Source organism: Amblyomma americanum, chromosome 4 (genome assembly GCF_052857255.1).
Source record: "Amblyomma americanum isolate KBUSLIRL-KWMA chromosome 4, ASM5285725v1, whole genome shotgun sequence".
Lineage (NCBI taxonomy): Eukaryota > Metazoa > Arthropoda > Arachnida > Ixodida > Ixodidae > Amblyomma > Amblyomma americanum.
In genome coordinates this window covers 141385718-141405999 of record NC_135500.1, presented here as the reverse complement: position 1 = coordinate 141405999, position 20282 = coordinate 141385718, and the positions used below count along the sequence as shown (strand labels likewise).

Sequence of the window (20282 nt, the reverse complement as noted above, 5' to 3'; positions counted from 1 at the left end):
CCCGTGTGCTGTGCGATGTCAGTGCACGTTAAAGATCCCCAGGTGGTCGAAATTATTCCGGAGCCCTCCACTACGGCACTTCTCTCTTCCTTTCTTCTTTCACTCCCTCCTTTACCCTTCCCTTACGGCGCGGTTCAGGTGTCCAACGATATATGAGACAGATACTGCGCCATTTCCTTTCCCCAAAAACCAATTATTATTATTATTACTAAGAACAATAACCGCACGTCCCTTTAACAATTCAGCAGCAAAGCGGCCGCTATCAGCCGCCGCCTCAAAGGCTATGGACTGACGGCACGCTGTACAACAACCGTTCATTCGCAAATACGGGCACCGACGAATCACGTCACCGCTCCGGGAGAGAAACAAAAGAATAAAGGGCGCCAAAGCAGGAAGGACCCCCCCCCCTCCCCCCAACCTCCTCCAGCAAGCGCAAACACCTCTTCTAACGGCATGGGCTTAATGAGTGCGCGGAAGCGTCCGACGCGCCATATAAGCGAAGCCGATACAAATCAGCCCGTCTCTCTCTCTCTCTCTCTCCCTCTCGGCGCTGAAACAGAAGAACAAACGCACCGCGAGAAAAGGAACAAGAAAATAAAAACGAAGCCAAGACGCACAAATATTCCTCACGAGCACGCAGCGTGCACGGGGCACGGCAGAAAATAACAAAGACAGCAGAAGCAACGGCGGCGGCCGCGACGCCAGGAAACGAGCATCCGAGACCAGGAAGTCCGGGGGGCAAACAGAACCGAGCTCCGAAAAAGAGCAGGGAAGGGGGGGGGGGGGGGGGGGGAGTAAGCAGAGAGGAGTGGACTGAAGCCAAGGGCATAAAGCCGGGGTGTAGAAATATGGGAGGAGGTGAGGGCTGCCGTAAGACGCGTTCCAGAGACATGTCACGCCCACACCGCTGTTCCTTTTTTTTTTTTTCTGTCGACGTCGTAACGTGCGTTTGTGTGAGTTTGTCCCTTCGTCGCTGGCCAACGAAGCGCGTGTTGGTGCGGGACGCCAAGAGGCGGCCCGCAGCAGTGCACGAAGCCGCCCGCTCCTCCTTTGCTGGACCGCTTCCACGGTCGTAAAACCTGAACCTGACCCGGCAGAGAAACCCTCGAGGCGGCGGCGCTGCTGCGCCGACAGACTGACTGCCCCGTTATATGGGGGCAGCTTTGTAGAACCCGCCTCGATTCAGACAACGCGTGATACGACGAGCGCCGGTCAATTCTATTAATCAATGCCTGGATCAATTACCGCTGAACGTCATTCACTACTCACGTAGAAGGAAAGAAAAGGGGGAGGGGGCAAAGCCAAAAACACCAGTTAAAAGTATGTGCAACATGTAATAATAACACTAACTGGTTTTGGGGGAAAGGAAATGGCGCAGTATCTGTCTCATATATCGTTGGACACCTGAACCGCGCCGTAAGGGAAGGGAGAAAGGAGGGAGTGAAAGAAGAAAGGAAGAATTGGAGGTGCCGTAGTGGAGGGCTCCGGAATAATTTCGATCACCTGGGGCTCTTTAACGTGCACTGACATCGCACAGCACACGGACGCCTTAGCGTTTTTCCTCCATAAAGACGCAGCCGCCGCGGTCGGGTTCGAATCCGGGAACTCCGGATCAGTAGTCGAGCACCCTAACCACTGAGCCACCGCGGCGGGGCGTGCAACATGTATGACACGCTTTCCAAGCTATGGGACTGGACGGATTTCACCTGAACCCTGTACCGCGGGGCCTTGCCAAACTTGCAGTCTCTGGATGTCTTTACGTGTTCACATCTTGATCAAAGCGACAACAGCCGATGTTGAAATTATATTGAAAAGTAACCGATCGCGTCCCTCCGAATTGCACATCACGGAGGCAAGGCTTTTTCGTGAGCAGCACCGGTCTGCCAAACACATACATATTACTGCTTCGCTCTTCCTAGACACTCTGGTCAACTCAGTCTAGTGAGGTAAAACTGCATCCCCGACGCCCTAACGATGGCATCGGGCTCGAGAGTTCCAGAGGCGATTTCCCTCGGTCAAGAGGAATCAGTTAAGACTTCACAAATGAGCCAGATTTTCCTTAGCAGCCGAGGATGCAATCAGCTTGGTTTTGAAGTTAGCAGGCATGCAGGAGAGCGTGCTCCAATCCCTCCTGTGCGTTGTGAAAAATGAGTCGCACTCAATTTACCTGCAAACAAACAGAAAAGGCTCGCGATCCAAGCCATGCCTTCAATCTGACGTAGTGCCTGCGTGTACCTACGAACCAATCTCCCAAGGCCTCGCTACTGAGTCAAACAACAGCGCCACTCGTGATCAGAGAATCACCGAAAAATCGCCAGAGAATCCGCGGAGTTGAATCGATCCCTTTACGCACGCAATCGCTCGCCGACCGACACGCGAGCACGTAACAAGGGCCGCGCCAGCCCGAGCTCAAGCGCAGCGCTTGACATCCTGTAGGGGGGAAAGCTATACCCTTCAGATCCGGACGCTCGATACCCGTCTTCCGACACCCCCGCCTCCCTCCACCATGGCAGCGGGGTATACGCGCAGCCCTTTGATTCGCCCGCATTTCCCAGCGGCAGCGTTTCTACGCGAAACCCCCACGTGTGCGATCTATCTCGCCCCCGCAGCACGAGCGGAATTGCGAACAATTGCGCGGCGTCGCTAAAAAAAAAAAAATCGAATCGAGCCGCAACCCACCGCAGGGGGCCCAATACGCAACCCTAACCCACAATTTGCGCGCTCGGCTCTCCCTCTGTAACGGGCGGCATTCATCAATGCATCGCGAGGTGCGCGCGCCTTTGTGCCGGAATATACGGCAAGGCACCGAGCCGCGGTGCAGACGCCAGCGAAGACCGCGTACACGCAACCCTGAGCGGAAACAAGAACGAAAAAAATGCTCCACCGCCGACGGACAATCGGCAATGGAACGTTGCAACGCGAGGCATACAGGATAGAGAGAGTGGTTTCAGCGGAGCGGAGAAGGATGCACGGCCGGCAGTAGACAACTCGGCATTTCCCGGCTCTTAATTGACTCACTCCGCTGTACCCAATAACGCCGGAGCGCGATCGGAGCAGCGAGAAATCACAGCGGGCAAGGAGTGAAAGAAGAAAGGAAGAATAGGTGCCGTAGTGGAGGGCTTCGGAATAATTTAGACCACCTGGGGATCTTTAACGTGCACTGACATCGCACAGCACACGGGCGCCTTAGCGTTTTTCCTAATTTAGACCACCTGGGGATCTTTAACGTGCACTGACATCACACAGCACACGGGCGCCTTAGCGTTTTTTCTCTGAGGAAAAACGCTAAGGCGCCCGTGTGCTGTGCGATGTCAGTGCACGTTAAAGATCCCGAAGCCCTCCACTACGGCACCTATTCTTCCTTTCTTCTTTCACTCCCTCCTTTATCCCTTACCTTACGGCGCTGTTCACGTGTCCAACGATATATGAGACAGATACTGCGCCATTTCCTTTCCCCCCAAAAAACAATTATTATTATTATTATTATTAAGTTTCAGATATACCTCGAACCTGTCGGTGCGAATGAACCGTTGTTTTCCAGGTTTTACCCCTTCGTGGCGCGGTGAAGCGGTTTCTGCCAAGAGAACCCGCACGGTCGGGTGTTATATACCCCGTTCATCCGCAATTTGCGCCCGAGACCCGTGATAAAGGCCTATTTCGCCAGTGTCCATGCGTCATCTTCAGCGATGCTCCACGAAGAGCTGACCGACTGAACTGAGACTTAATTCCACGCTTGACAGGACATATCGTCCTTTCGGCACTACTGTATACTGCGCTGACACCGGACTCGAAGCTATTGGATTCTTCGCATGCCTTTCTAAATGTCTGCGTCTACCTGACCACGGGGATTACTTCTGCGGTCCCAGCAGTACGGCATCTCCATTGCACGAAACCTTAGCCCGACTAGGCAAATTTCCGCCCAAAGCTATGAAGAAGCCTCAGAGGAGCCCCCAGACCTCCACCAAACAGTACTGTTGCAGAGAGAGAGAGAGAGAGAGAGAGAGAGAGAGGCAGATAGAAACACTTTATTTCGCGACAAAATAAGTGCCTAGCAAGTCTTCGGCCTGTTGCAAGGTCTAGTTTGTCGGCCAGTTTTGCCGACCCCAACCAGACACGCCAAGAGGAAGGTGGGGAATGGGGGATGTGGGGATATTGCACTGCAATGAGGCATTGGAAGATGTAGTGCTCTATAGGTTACTAGAAAGGTAACCTTTAAAAAAAAAATGTCCTTCAGTGTTTCACCCTTCTTTCGCATATTGTCGCGTAGCGAGCTTCGCAGGTTTCGTGCGCCAGTTGTTCCAACAAGCTGAATGTGTTCTTCTCCCCGCGGTGCGACTGTTGCTGTCTTTGTGCTCGCTGCTGTGCGGGGAGCCATTAGAGGGGCTCACACCCCGACATTTGGCAGAGCCGTTTTCTCCCTGGCTCTTTGTAAGCAGGCGTTATGCGACCCCCTCCCCGGACTAGTTCGAATGTTTAGTTAAAGTAAAACGCACTGAGACGCACGGTTAGCTGCCTGCAGGGGGACAATGTCTTCAAAGGCCGTGTCCGAGACACCAGAGCGGGCGCGCGGACCCCCCCATGGTTTCCAGGAGAGTCGCGCGAAGTGATTGCTTCGGGCGGCACACTGCCCGGTCGACCAGATGCGCCAGAGACGAGCCGCGAGGGTTGAGGGCGCGGACGGCGGGTCGCGTGGCGCACCGACTGGGAGGTTTGCGTTCCCTGTGTTTCGGATGTCGTTTTGTGTGTTTGTATCTGTGTGCCAAGCGGAAATGCGCGCGTCTTCGTGGAATTTGCGCGGTGATCTCGAGTAAACAACCTCGTGGGCACCGGTGTACTATTGGCTGCTTTCATTTTAAAGAAATCGTTCTCATTGGCTTCGACAACAGCATTTCAGATTGGTTACTAAAAGTGTCCCCAGGATCCTGGGCAAACGTATTTAAGAGGGGGTTTTGGCGCGAAGAAGAGGGGGGAACGGCTGCGGTCCTGCTGCTCGGGACCTCTGCTCGGAAGATGTTGCGCGCCCCTTGGTATGACTGACTGAGTTATTATTTGCTCTTAGACCTTTTGTGTCACTTTGTTCAGTTTAAATGATGTTTTGGACCAATTTTAAATAAATCAAGTTAATTCATGTTCCCCATCGACACCTGCTGGTAAACTTCTTCGAGGCGGCGGAGCCACCGTTCCGTCCCGACGTACGCTTCGTTACAATATGTTCTAGTTTTAGTACCTCTATAGGTTAGCGCATAAGTGGGGGCAGTTGGAGGGGTCGGAACGCGCCCGAAAAAGGAATAACTGATCACGCGCGCAACATGTACACATTTCTTATTGTGTAAATAGTTTGTATATATTGCTTCTCCCCCTATCCTCTCTTCCTGTCCCCTCAACTCTTTCATTTCATTTCTCCATTCTGCCTGCTATCCTTTATTTCCGCTGCCCCAGCTCAGGTGCTTCAGTATCGATGGCAGATGCCGGGGCTAGCGAAAATATTTTCCTTCCTTTTTACTATTATATTCAGGGCTCCGTTTTTTGCTTTACTCTAATTGGTTACAGACGTGACATCATCAGACTATGGGATGACGTCACACACATATGATGACACATGGTCTAATTAATACAGTAATTAACACCATTAGTTAACTCGGTTAAGTAACTTCATTAAGTAGCATTCTTAACTAGTATCATTAATCAATGTTAATAAATATAACCATTAACTAGGGTGATTAATTAATGACTAATACCAATGACTGACTCGATATTGTTTAATCACTAGATTTATCTACTTCACCACACCATTTCTTATTGTGTAAATAGTTTGTACATATTACTTCTCCCCCTATCCTCTATTCCTGTCCCCTCACCTCTTTCATTTCATTTCTCCATTCTGCCTGCTATCCTTTATTTCCGCTGCCCCAGCTCAGGTGCTTCAGTATCGATGGCAGATGCCGGGGCTAGCGAAAATATTTTCCTTCCTTTTTACTATTATATTCAGGGCTCCGTTTTTTGCTTTACTCTAATTGGTTACAGACGTGACATCATCAGACTATGGGATGACGTCACACACATATGATGACACCTGGTCTAATTAATACAGTAATTAACACCATTAATTAACTCGGTTAAGTAACTTCATTAAGTAGCATTCTTAACTAGTATCAGTAATCAATGTTAATAATTATAACCATTAACTAGGGTGATTAATTAATGACTAATGCCAATGACTGACTCGATATTGTTTAATCACTAGATTTATCTACTTCACCACACCATTTCTTATTGTGTAAATAGTTTGTATATATTGCTTCTCCCCCTATCATCTCTTCCTGTCCCCTCACCTCTTTCATTTCATTTCTCCATTCTGCCTGCTATCCTTTAGTTCCGCTGCCCCATCTCAGGTGCTTCAGTATAGATGGCAGATGCCGGGGCTGGGAAAAAACTTTTCCTTCCTTATTTATTATTACTTTAATAAAGCCACTTACTACTACTACTGGAGACGGGAGTGTGTTCAGCTGAATGTTTCGGAGGAGGTGAGTGTTTCCAATGGAGAGATTCGGATCGGGGCAATGATGTGCCTACAGCGATTCACGCAAATGAGAGTATAGTGTTTCGTGATTTGCTTCTTGTAGAGGAGGGCTTCGTCACCGGAGGCTGGAACTTAGTAGCTGCAGGGAACACTTGGGAAGAAGGACGACGGGGTGCGTTCGGTTCCCGGCCGTGTCTGGCCTCTTGACGAAACACGCTTTATCCACAAGACGAAAGAGGGAAATTAAGGCGCTTACAGATGAGCACTCGATCTCATTTATACGCACGCGAATGAAAAGGCCCCCGATCCCCCTCCAGCGCAAACAGCGAACTTTCCAACCCGGTTGCGCTAAGAGCGCCGCTCGTCACAGCCGCCGATCCGTCATCGAAGGCAAATAGGCGTGCGAGAGGTGCCGCGGGCCAACGCGCATTCCTCGTCGATCGCGTCTCACCGGCTGGCAGCGGCAGAAGAAGAGAAGAAAGAGTGACGAATCGGAATGCCTCTCGGGTGACGAGAGATACGATTCGCCCCTCTTCCGCCTTCGGTCCCACGCGCGCGGAACGTCGCGGCAAACGCATCTCCCCTTCCGCGCCCGAAGAGGACCCAGCTGGAGTAAAAGGGGCATGCGCTGAAAGGGCTGCAGACGGGGAAGATGGGGGGGAGAAGAAAAAAAGCCAACCCGTGGGCTCCAGCACCGGGTTCATCCCGTCAGCCGGCGAGCCGTATCTCGGTGGGGATCGCACGCAGCAGGATGGGGAAGAGAGCGTCGAAACACGAGAGGGCCAACGACAAAAAACGCGCAGAGTTCCGCGCGCCCCGACGACGCACGCGACACATTTCCCCGTTGCGAGAGACGAGTCCCAGAGGTGGACATTTGACCTCAAAAATCTGGACTTCACCTCAATAATAATTGGTTTTTTGGGGGAAAGGAAATGGCGCAGTATCTGTCTCATATATCGTTGTACACCTGAACAGCGCCGTAAGGGAAGGGTAAAGGAGGGTGTGAAAGAAGAAAGGAAGAGAGAGGTGCCGTAGTGGAGGGCTCCGGAATAATTTCGACCACCTGGGGATCTTTAACGTGCACTGACATCGCACAGCACACGGGCGCCTTAGCGTTTTTCCTCCATAAAAACGCAGCCGCAGCGGTCGGGTTCGAACACGGGAACTCCGGATCAGTAGTCGAGCGCCCTAACCACTGAGCCACCGCGGCGGGGATGACTTCACCGCAACCTCAAAAACAATTTGCCGACCTCACTCAACCTCAACAGTCGAGGTCTCCTTAGACGCCCTCAGCTCACTTTCCCGAGGCCACTGCTGACCTCACTCAACCTCAAATTGTGAGGTTGAGGTCGGCTGCTCGACCTCAGAAAACAAGCGAAAAAAAAAAGGATTAAGAAGTTTTTCATTTACAAACAATTCTGAAAATCCGGTGAGACAAGAAAGCCAAAATGATGATGGTATTATTTAATTAGGTGTGTACAGACACTATCGATGTGCACGCGATAGGAGAAGCTTATAATCTGGGATGAATCCTCAGAGAGTGTACGGCCTGCGGGCAGGGGTGTCCCATACGCGTTTACCACCGGTACGTCGATGAGTACTTTATATGTGTCAATATTTGGCAACCTGCTTCGTGTATACTTGATCGTATTGTTCGTACGCACGAACCGGCAATTGACAAACACAGCCCTTCAATGCCATCTACCAGAAATTGGGAGGTGGGGGGGGGGGGGGGGGGGGGGAGGTATTCACGATACCCTTTTCAGGCCTGAGAATAGTTACCGAATATCAGAAACTGGTCGTCGATGTGCTTTCTAGTGTGATGGTTATGCAGACGCATATCAGTATATTTTCATTTTCTAGCTCCATATCCGGCATAGCGAAAATGCTATTTACAGTCCTCGGTATGTTGCCTTCGAAAACACTTAACAAGCTGCGGCTGTAGTATACCGACAGAGGCACGTTGTATTTATGTTTGCGTAGAAGCGAGCGGCTTCTTTTATTAATGCGAAAGCATTAGATGGTTCACTTTAAAGGTCATATCCGCGAAAAAGTGTCCACAAGAAACGGCGCCATGCGACGTCACGAGCCGACGAGTCACGCGACGGAGATGATGACTTAATATAATTAGTTAATGCTAATAACGTAATTATGTAATGCAGAGATTAATTAGTATAATTAGTGATGACATCGTGTAAGTGTGACGTCATACCAGGTCACATGACAGCGATGTAATGTGCCATCAAACCTAGTCACGTGACGACGCTGTAATATGACATCACACCTACTCAGGTGAAAAAGATGTAATTCCTCGTCATACCAGGCCCCCGTCCACCCCCCTTCCACCCCCATTTCACGATCCAAATGGATCCCACATGATTACACATGCGCGCATGACGCATTACAAAGAATGCCCACAACCCGGTCCACATTAATGACATTCGGATTTTCCAGCCGGTAAACGCGCCAGTTCTCATGTATGACATACTGCAAAGATCATGCAACGACACATGCTTTTGACTCTCGAGACGATGGCGATGATGGTGATGCTAACAGTGTATCCTTATGAGCCCGGGGAAGTCTGATATACCGCTACCAAATTAAACGTTGCCAGAATATTGATTAAATATTGTACATTACCCAGCAACCGAAGACAATTATTGTGCGGGAAAACAGGAATACCTGCAGTTAATAATTAGGGATGATGATGTTCCTGGGAGGTCAAGACCCTCCCCCCTTTCCGCCACTTTCCTCCAGGTGGCGATGGTAATGGTTTCGAAATCCTGGGGATTCTCCGATGACTCGGTGAACCCGCGTCATTTTGCAAGAAAGGGCTAGATTACGTCTAGAGGGGCTAGAGTACGCGCGAGATTCGTGCGCACGCAAGGGCACGTGAAAGTATTCACGTTCCCCACCCCCCTCGGTGTCCTGTATCTTTTTTTTCATGAAAGAAACCGCAATATACCCCCTGCAGTGATATCTGCTGCCGCAGCACAGTTTGCTGGAGGAGGCAAGTTACCAATCCCTTCGTCAACCGCATGTAGAGAAAGAAAGAAAAAAAAAAACGCCACACTCCGTCGCTTCACATGAGCCGACTTTTAGCGAAGAAAATAAGCGTCTAAAAACAACTGAAAATGAAGCATGCAGCGAGTGCGGCGTTCGCTCCGCAGGAACGCGAGCTTGAAGTTGCGCGACTGGTGTCCGACTGATTTATTGCTTCGAGGCAACCTGTGACGTCGCGCTACTCGTCAGCACAAAGAGGAAGAGCATCCCGCGACAGCCAAAAGACGCGCCGCGATCGTTCTTCGCCGCTTCTTCCCCTTTGGAGCCGCTGTGGGAAGTTCCAGCCAAAAGCGATAACACACCAGTTGCTCGACGATGAGTCCAACCCCGCGTCGACAACGTCCCATGACTCAGCAGCCGGCCCGTTTCTCTCCTTATATACACATTTTTTATCGCACTGACCACATATCTGTGCCAGACAAAGTCAGCCATGGTACACATATCGAGGCGCAGCGCTCAGAGGACAATGCGGATCTTCCGTACATCGGCGTGCTTTCTCTGCTGGCGCGTCTTATGACACCAACCAAACTCACCCCGGTACGTGCTCGGGCCCGAAGCTCGCGCCCTGCACGATACATATCGAGGGCGGTATAGTATGAAGTGCATGCAGTCGAACTCGTGTATACGATGACAAGACATCGTGAAGAAGCTTCTTTTTTTTTTGTCCTTTTCTGTAATCACAAGTTTTCAAAGGCCAAGCTGCACGTGTCAGTACGCACTCAAGCATCCCCTCAACGTCTGCCCCATCTTCCATGCACACAGCGAGAGGGCGATGTCTCAGTTGAGAGACTGCGATACAGCACCAGAAAAGTCAGGGTCGGAACCGAACTCGGCTGAAATAACTCCCAGTATACTTCTCAAAAGGGAACTAAAGCAGCAGAAGCACTCAAACACGGGTCGAAGCGTGTGCGTATCGGACGCTGTCAAGCAGGAAGCAAACCGGCGACTAACGTGCGGCACAGGGAAGTGAAAAAGAAAAAAAAACGATAGCCGCTGCTGGAACGTCGGCGCAAGGAAGGAGCGTATCAAGTGCATCATGTCCCCATGCCCGACAGACAACAAGTCCGCCTGATATGACCACGCTCGCCCGTCACAAAAGGATCTGCTCAGCACAGATGTCCAGGCAGCAGCTCGCAGATAACGCAGAAAAAGAGTGACCAAATATGACATGCAGGGGAAAAGCAGCTCTTTTCAAGCTGTCAGGAGAGGCCAAACACGGGCGCTCTCTCACAAGCCGTGTACGGTAATTCGCCAACCGACTGCGCTCACGTACGCCTCTGTCCACTATACTCAATGCGATGGAGACAGCGGTTGTCTACAGTAGAACATCTGTCCAAAATTGGAGGGGACACTTAAGCCCCGCCTTAAAGGTATGACGCGATTGCGTAATGGGTTAATTCCGATATATGCAGAAGGTTATTCTTTAGTTCACATTCATAGATCCCTGGGAGTCTGCTGGGCAGTGGTGCAGTGGTTAAGCGATGCGCCACTGCCTGCGATGGAAGGTACTACCAGCGGTGGGCCTGTGTGCGACCAAGGTTGCTCTTCCCGAGCGGCCAATCATTAATTTAACTGCCACCTGCCACGGTGGGCAGTTCGCTCACTATCCGGTGGGCAGGTTGTGACGACGCCGCAAGGTCCGGTGACCTAGGTAGCCCACCTGCCTCCTAGGTTGCTCTCTGGGGACCACCTACCAGAGCCATCCTCGTGATTCTTCGCTCACAATGCCAACACCCAATTTTCCGGAATGTTAATATAAGGAATGCGGTGTGGCCAGATGTTTTCTACCGCAGAATAGCTGTCCAATGCTCTCAATGCGATGTGGCCAGAGGCTGTATGCAGCAGAACGTCTGTCCAATATATTCAATGCGATGTGGCCAGAGGTTCTCTACGGTAGAGCATATGTGAACATAATCAATACGATGTGGCCAGAGGTTGTCTACGGTATAACACTGACTTGGAGCATGCACTGCACACAAAACGCCATCGGAGACGCGCTCACTGAACGCGGTTATCTTGCTGCGCGTTACTCTTTACAAATGCATGCTGCGCTGTCACGCAAACCGGGACGAAGAGACTTCTACAAAACGAGAACTGAATACCAGTTTTGGTCAGATGCAACGGAAAGCAAGAAGTCATCGGTATGCACACTTTCTCATCGTTTCTTCGCAACAGGCAATAAGGGAAAAAGCTTCGCATTCCAGAGCAGCGGAAACGCCGAGACAGCGTGGATTATTCGAAACCATAACGGCCGTGTTTTAAACCCGGCGTTACTAAACAAACACCCTCTCTCTCGTGCTTCTGAGAAATGCCTGAAGCGACGAGACTTTCCAGCGCGCCCCGCCAACGAGGCAACAACCCCTGCCTTCGGCTCGTAAGCTGTCGCAAACATAAAAAAAATAAAAGTAAGCTTCAGAACTAGTTGAGGAAATAGTAGTCGAACGAGAGCTACGGGCTCACGGCTCCTCCTTTTCCGGTCGGGGGCTGCTTGTAGCTCGCACCACGCGGTATGGTGCTAACAAACACACACATACACCACAGGGGGACGTCAGCTGGAGGAAGGCCCTGGCCCTCGTCTACTGGCCCTCAGTTTCAGACCTGGATAGTTTGAAACAGTCCGACAGGCAGCATGCCACGACGGAACATCGGATCGAGCGCCTTTGCGGCTCTCTCTCAACAAGGGAGACGGAAGAGCAGAACCAGCAGCCGCGTACAAAGAGACGTGAGCCACCTCACCTTCCCTCTTCAAGCAAGAGAAACGCAACGAGGAGGAGGAGGAGGAGGACGAGGAGGCGAAGACGTCGCCGCTGCCGCGGTTAGGTGGAACGGCGCCAAGGCGTCCTAAAATACGGCGGACGCACCGGGTTGCGCGTCCATCCATCGCAAGAAGAGTCGCCGCACCCTATCGCCGCCGCTCAGCGGACGGAACAGCCGCTTGAAAGAAGGGCCCACAATGAAAAGCACCACCACCAAGAGGAGGCGAGAAAGCTCAGCGGTGGCGAGGGCCGAGGTCGGCGTTCAGGGTCGCGGAGCAACGCTCGCTGGGGGGAACGGACGGCGGGACGCTCGCCGGAAGGAGGAGGGGCGGGCACCTCCGACCCACCACGCGACGCTACATGGAGCGCCGCGGACCCGCATATATTCGGCCCATATATACGCCCGTATATACACCCGTACGACCCCAATACACACTCGCATACAGGCGTACGGCTCGCGCGCACTCCTGTATTTAAATATACCTGTATGCGCTCGAATATACCCGCCGACGTGCTTCCATATTTGGAGGCACGTCAGGGGTGGGAAACCTCCTACATATACCATTGTCCAGCCGGTGCAGACGCTAGCGCCGAATGCTGCCATAGCGGCCGGAGGAAGGCGACTTGGAGCGTCGCATCGTCGTCATGGCAACGTTAAAAAAACATCTCCGAGCGGGATTCGAACCACCGCCGCCGAAAAAAAAAAGCAGCTTCGTTCCCCGCTGGGTCAACCAATTCAACCATCACCGCAGCCTGTCGGGCTGCGTCCATGTAGGTGCGCGAATGATTCATTTTTAAACATCAGTTCTCTTCCTGACACCAGGCACGCTGACGTAATTGAAATCGAAACTAGCTGGAGTCCCCTGGGCAGGTCACTCCCAGACTGTACAGTATCCGCGTGCGAGTCGAGTCGCCCACCAAGTCGCCGCCATTACCTGTCCATCAAGATTCCACCAGGAGATAACGCAGATGATGTTAGACTAGAACCTCATGTTATATCCGTAGCCCCACCCCTTATGTAATACCCCTGAATTGGGGTCTTTAAGGAAATGAACAGAACTGAACATGGACTCGACTCGCTGCACATGGACTCGCACAGCCCAATGTCCGACATAGCGCCTGCCATCAAGCTGTTTTTTTTAAATTCACATGGCATAATGAGCTACGAGGCCGAGGTCAACGGCTGCGAGTTGGGTTTGGTTGGCGGTACTACGTATAATGCTAGCGGCGAAAGCTATACAGTAGGGCAGCTATAGGGTCAGCGTTGCCCTGTCCCCTGTATAGTACTCTAGTATTTAAGACGCTAGCCTAAGTTAAGGACTACGCAGCGAGCTATGGAAAGAAAAATGATAGGCGTAACATTAAGACACCAGAAGGGGGCGGAGTGGGTGATGTAACAAACGCGGGCTAATGACATCCGAGTCGAAATCAAGAGGAAGAAATGGGCTTGGGCAGGGCACGTAATGCGAAGGCAAAATAACCGCTGACCATTAAGGGTAACGGAGTGGATTACAAGAGAAGGCAAATTTACAGCATGGGGCGGCAGAAAGTGAGGCAGGCGGATGAGAGTAAGAAGTTTGCGGGTATACGGTGGCCGCAGCTGGCAATGACAGGGTTAATTGGAGAGACACGGGAGAGGCGTTTGCCCTGCAGGTTTCATAGTCAGGCTGATGATGATGTGTCTAGGGCACTATATCCCCTAGCTCTCGTGTCGTCGTCCTCTTTTCACGCTGCTGACGCTATTATGAATGTGACTGGACTTCGAAAGTGCGAGAATGACGTGCACTGACATCGCACAGTACACGGGCCTCTAGTATTTCGCCCCCATCGAAATTCGACCGCCGCGGCCGGGATCGAACCCGCGTCTTTCGGGCCGGCAGCCGAGCGCCGTAACCACTCTGCCACCGCGGCGGCCGCTGCGGTTCAACCACTGCTGAATCTAGTTAAAGAGTGAAAGCTGTGGTGTATCGGGTAAGTAGACGCGGCTTGGCCTGTAAACGTTGAGTGCGTTCCGCACACTGGATAGGAAACGCGCCTACCCTGGCAGGTGGCGGTTGATCGCGAGAGGTTGGTCACCCAATGAGCGCTGCGTCTTAGTGGCTTAGCTCGGCTATACCAGGATATACGTAGCGAAAGCTAAGGCATAGCATGGTTAGCCTTGATTAAACTTGATTGCCAGTTCAGGTTAGTCTGGTTGTCTAGCAATGTTGTCGCATTAAAGACACAATTGTGGTTGCGGTGCACCCGAGCTCTCCTTTTCAATCCTCCGACATGTTGTCAGGCATGCGACGCAGCTGGCGAAGCGAGCGGAGGCGAGCGCAACGACGAGGAACGCGGTGTGACGTCATACCAAACAGCAGCGGCGGCGAGCCGCACGGTGTGACGTCATGCCAGATGGCGCTGCAAGCGCGCAAAGCACAGTAACATATCTCGGTGGACACCCGAACCACGCCGTAAAGGAAGGGATAAAGAGGGGAGGGAAAGAAGAAAGAAAAAACTGAAAATTGAAATTTGCATTTTGAGGGAAGACGCAGCGCTGCGCAGCGGCGGAACACCTGTGGCTGGATGCTACTAGCGGCGCATGCGCCGTTGTGACTAGGGAGCGAGAGAGAGAAGTGCGTCGTGTGTCGTCACTGCTCCTCGCGCATGCGCAGCACGGCTTTCCAGGAATCGCGCGAAACTGCTTAACCTGCGGCCGGTAAAGCTTTCGCTTGAAAAGGACGGGCCCCGCCGCGGTGGCTCAGTGGTTAGGGCGCTCGGCTAGTGATCCGGAGTTCCCGGGTTCGAACTAGACCGCGGCGGCAGCGTTTCTATGGAGGCGAAACGCATAGCGCCCGTGTGCTGTGCGATGTCAGTGCCCGTTAAAAGATCCCCAGGTGGTCGAAATTATTACGGAGCCCTCCACTACGGCACCTCTTTCTTCCTTTCTTCTTTCACTCACTCCTTTATCCCTTCCCTAACGGCGCGGTTCAGGCGTCCGCCGTTATGCGAAACAAATACTGTGCCATTTCCTTTCCCCAAAAACCAATTTTCAACAAAAAGGAAGTTATAGCGCCGACTAGAAGCTGGGGTTAATCGCTGCCAGATTGCGTTTAAAAAAACCATCGCAGATAAGGTACAATTGGAGACGGGACTAAGGTACGTTTGACCGCAACCCATGGGCACAAGAATAGTAAGGGTCTGTGTTAGTATCCTTCAGGCGTATACGTTATAGCCTGCTGGCTACTGAGTATGGGTTACAATCGCTCGCATGAGGGAATTAACGAACTGCGAAAGCCAGCAGCACGGTGAGACAACGGGGTCGTTGGATTAAGCAGTCATCGTCAAGCTTCGTCTATAGTAGTAAAGTGTACTAGAATAGAATACCCAATAGTAGTTCTAGTTCACTTTAATAGTAGTGTAGCGCCTTCAGTTCACAGAATGTCATCATTTATTACAGCCTTTACTTGGTTAAGGAGCTTTCCCGCAGCACGTAAGGACACTGATGTTTGTAGCCGTGACAAGCCACCGTAACAAAGTGTGATATTCTGGCTTCCGAAACGGTTCAGCGGCACATCCATCGATGTCATCATGATGCGGACAACGTGATCGGAGGTCGTTTTGCTCCTCCTCCTGTATTTCGGCCGCGGTCACTTTTCCTTGATTTCCAATCCGAAACTTTGCTCTCTCGAAAGTTTTCTGCTTTCGCAGCTCGCTGCGTGACTTAAGGAGCGAGCAGTGCGGCCCAAGCACTAAATACGCGTGCATTTATCACAACCATATGACCCTATTCTGACATGAAGGCGACTAGACCGAAAAGCGTGGTTCCACTTGAATAAGCGAGGCAGATGTGTATGTGTATTTCTCCCCTGTGGTTATCGCTTTTTTTCTCTCTCTTATTGATTCGGGCTTTCACGCAACAAAGTTTTTAGAAATAAACTTATGTTTCCGTTCTTGTCTTACGGTCCGATTACTTAAGTTCCGCGTAGTGACGTTTTTTTTTTTTTTTTTTACAGCGGTTGCATTTCATATTGCAACCACTACTCTAGACACGGCCGCTTGTTCGTTAATTACTTGTACATATGCCACTTTTGCTAAAGAATGAACCAAGATAAACTATGAACGATTTTATATCACCTAAAATTAAAAAAATTAATTGTCCAAGGAAAATAATATTGAAAAACAAAACAGAAATTGCGCTTTGAAATAAAAACCGGAAGTCCGCTGAATTTTTAAACATAAAACCCGAACAGTTCAGGCGCTACCTTTCCGAACGCCAGATAACGCGAAGAACACGCGTACGGGGTGGCAGCTTATACAGAGGGCAGCCATGGTCTGTTTCGATCGAGGCTACTGATGTTTCAAGAGATTTCACACTGCATGCAGCGAGCGCAGAACATTCCAGTCAGTTCTTTTACATTTGCGTCGAATTCTCTCCCCGGCGTTTTCAGCTAACACGGCCGAAAAGGCTATATGCGAAAGGAGAATCGATAGTACGTACAGAGGTCGATTAGCCCCAAGCAACAAGACCCAGTAAAAAGCAGTTACGCCTCAGAGGCCTGCGCACCTTTATTTTTTTTTTCGTTTCGACCAGTGCAATACGCAGCCGTATTGTTCTATTTTCGACTTGGCCTGTTTTCGGGAGCCAATAGTTTGTATAATCGATCCGACGTAAATTTTGGACTGGAACGCAGCCAGCTGAAATAGCCACTCCTATAGTGACACCTTGACATTTTGAGCGCTCACAACTCTGCGTTCCTGCTACAGCAAACAACAGCCGCCTAAACATTAATGTCAGCCTCAAGATATAAGAGATGCCGGGAAGCACACCTTTTTTTCTTTTGTGCATTTTTTGCCGGGCATTATTCCGCGGGTGGGTTTCAATTCAGCACGTTAGCGAGGACAGCCTTGGCCCGGTGCGAAAGGTAGTAAAAATAAAGCGTAACGTTACTGCGAAAGCACTCCGCTAATGAGTGTCCAGCGCGAAGCGTTGCCGAGCACGTGCCGTTGAACGCAAGTAATGAAAAGTTAAGCATTGCCAAAGGTTCCCTTTGCTGCCACGAATGTCACTGCAGGTGCGTTATAACGTGAAGCGTAGTAACTGCTGGACAGCGTGAAAGGCAGTTCTACTCTAAGCGCCTACACTGAACAATGATAATCGCGCTAGTGCGAATTCGCTTAATTCGAACTCTCTATCGCTCCGTAAACGCTTCTACTCAACGTTAATATATATATATATATATATATATATATATATATATATATATATATATATATATATATATATATATATATATATATATATATATATATATATGGGGTGGGTTAACGTAATGAAGCGTCCTAGGCTATGAGGGACGCCGTAGTGAAGGGCTCCGGAAATTTGGACCACCTGGGGTTCTTTAACGTGCACTGACATCGCATATATATATATATATATATATATATATATATATATATATATATATATAGTCAATTATTTTAAAGATAATTGACTCTATTTGTACGCGTACGTTTTGCAATCGTGTTTCATTGCTGAAGTTTAGCAGATCAAAAGCAAAGCACAAGACAGATTACGTGTTAACATCTGTTAAAGCCACACACAGCTAGCAAAGAAATGCTGCAACGCGACCCTGATTTCAGGCTAAAACAGAAGCATGGGCTAACAAAGACACACAAGGGCGAGCACTGTTTGGTACTCCCAGTTTCCTAATCCTGATTTCAGGACACGCTCGCTGATGCTGTAAAGAAAAAAATCCTTGCTATCCTCTCCCTGTCCCTTTTATTTCCTCCGGCCGTGATTAAGATATTAGATTTCAATCGCCGCGGCTGGCAACATCTTTGCCTTTTTTTTTAGTTCTTTTCAATAAATCACTACTACTGCGATGAGAGGGGGGAAGGGGGCGCGTTTAAAAAAAAAAAAACAGAAAACCCCAGGGGCCATCGGGTCCGGAACGCCCCACTCTTGCAAGCAAAGCTGAAACGCCGATGCCCAGCCTACGCCGATGCCCAGCAAGATAAAATAAAAATCGAATACACCGCGAAGAACGAATGAGAGAGCGAGAGCGGAAAAGAGAGAGAGGGAACAGGGTACGGCGCAAGACAGCAACAGGCGAAAGGCGTTCCCGTCGTAAACATCTGCACAGCGTCCAGTGACCAGCATGGCCCGAGGAATGTGGCACGCGTGCTTCGACCATCACTGATGGCTCCTCCAACGAAAGCGGCCCGCGAACAACGCGGCGGAAAGAGCGGCGAAAGTTCGATGGCACCGGCGCTCAAGATGCCACAAAAGGCGTCGACAGCGGCGCAACAAAGAATAAAAAGCTCCCATCCCTCCCGCGCCGAACGGACTACTGTTATTAAGGTCGGCAAATGGCGCACTACGGAGTGGGAAGCCGTGCGGTTTTAGCATGTCAGGTTCAAGGCGCGCTCAAACAAGTTCCGTCCGCCGGTCTCGTATTTCAGGCACCCTGCTGCAACATATAGAAATGTGCTCCCAAGCACGGAGCAGAGCTCAGACATCTTGCAAAAAAAGTTAGACGATCGCTTCACTCCGCTGCAGGAACCACCACGAAGTACGCGCAGTCTAAATGACACAATTAAAGAGACTTGGCTGTAGCCAGTTTCTTACGTATTAGTGAATGAAAAGTACCATTTGCTCGTCCCTAACGATCCGAAACATGAGGACCCGTGAGCAGCCGACCATGCAACGGAGCACCGCGATCGAGCTTCCATCTATTTCCAACTACGACCGGACGCGGCTGGAAAAGATCAAAACTGAAAACACAGACGGCGATCAACGAATGCGGAGTGGGCGTTACGCAATCCATGCGCGTTGCCAAGGCCCGAATTTTGCATTGTGATGGCGAGGCCCGCCACGCGCCAGGGGGAAAATTTGCCGGCGTCCCGTAAAGAGATCGTCGTAGCGGCAGAACTTCAGAACTAATACAATAATCGTCATTCTCAAATGATCTAGGTTTGTAGCCTCGCATCCACGCATAGTCACGGCTGGACTTCATTTAACATTTACTTTATTTTCTCGAAGAGCACTGGCGAAACGAACAATCGAATTATTCCACAACACGCCACCCGCGTCTGTGTAATTGAAAAGTCACCAAATGGTGCGCTGAAACCAAACTGAAAACCCCGAAAATCGCCGTTCGTTGCGATGCACGAGATCCGATGCGTTTGGCAGGCTGTCAATCTACCGCCCTCGGAAAGCGCGCGCGCGCCGCAACGCGGGCTGGATCGCGAACAACCGTCAGAAGTTGCAGGCGGCACGACAGGACGCCGCTGTCGCGTTGCTGGCGACAAAGTTCGGCGGCAAAATGGGTTCGCTTGTCTTCTGAACGCCACTTACCCAGAAGAGAAAGTTGAGGATGACCACCGTGTACTTGAGACAAGCGTAGCATCCTTTTAGTGCCATCTTGTCCTCGCTGAGAGTTTAGTCCGGGCTCGAGATCACACGGCTCAGAGCGTCGAAATCCTCACGTCGAACGACTTATCGCCACTGCGGCCACTGTTTCGAACGCACAAACGCTCGCCAAGTTTCCTGAGGAAGAACGAGAAGAGCCGCTCCTCTTTCCTCCGCCGATCAATAATGGTTTCTGCGCATGCGTGCAATGTTGATCTCGCTTCACTCTCTTCCTCGGAGCACAACACCCCTCCTCTCTTTTGAGTTCGCACAGCCCTCTATCGGCAGGGAGAAGAGAGAAATTAACTAGACGTATAGTAGTGTGTTACTACTTGCCTCTTCAACTATACGGCGCTGCATACCTTTATAAAAGTATCCAGTGACTCTATTCATCTACTTGCGAGGACTCGAAAGTCAATTACAGATCTCGGAGCCCCTACAGTTACCCAAATAGTGTTGCGATAGCTCGTCAGAAGGCGACACCTAACACAGTTCTGTGCCAGTCTACTTTGAAAAAAATTGAAAATTGGTCTTTGGGGAAAAGAAATGG

At 50.7% G+C, this 20282-nt stretch overlaps 1 protein-coding gene across 1 annotated transcript in view; it reads right to left on the bottom strand.

The window, feature by feature from the left end:
• The window catches only part of LOC144128446 (CD9 antigen-like), an 88284-nt gene extending 68364 nt beyond the window's left edge, over positions 1-19920 (bottom strand). The window contains exon 1 of the mRNA XM_077661854.1: positions 19679-19920. Coding sequence (XP_077517980.1) covers positions 19679-19744 — 66 coding nt within the window. The 5' untranslated portion in view covers positions 19745-19920. The remainder of the gene's footprint in view (positions 1-19678) is intronic.
• Positions 19921-20282: the final 362 nt, after the last annotated feature.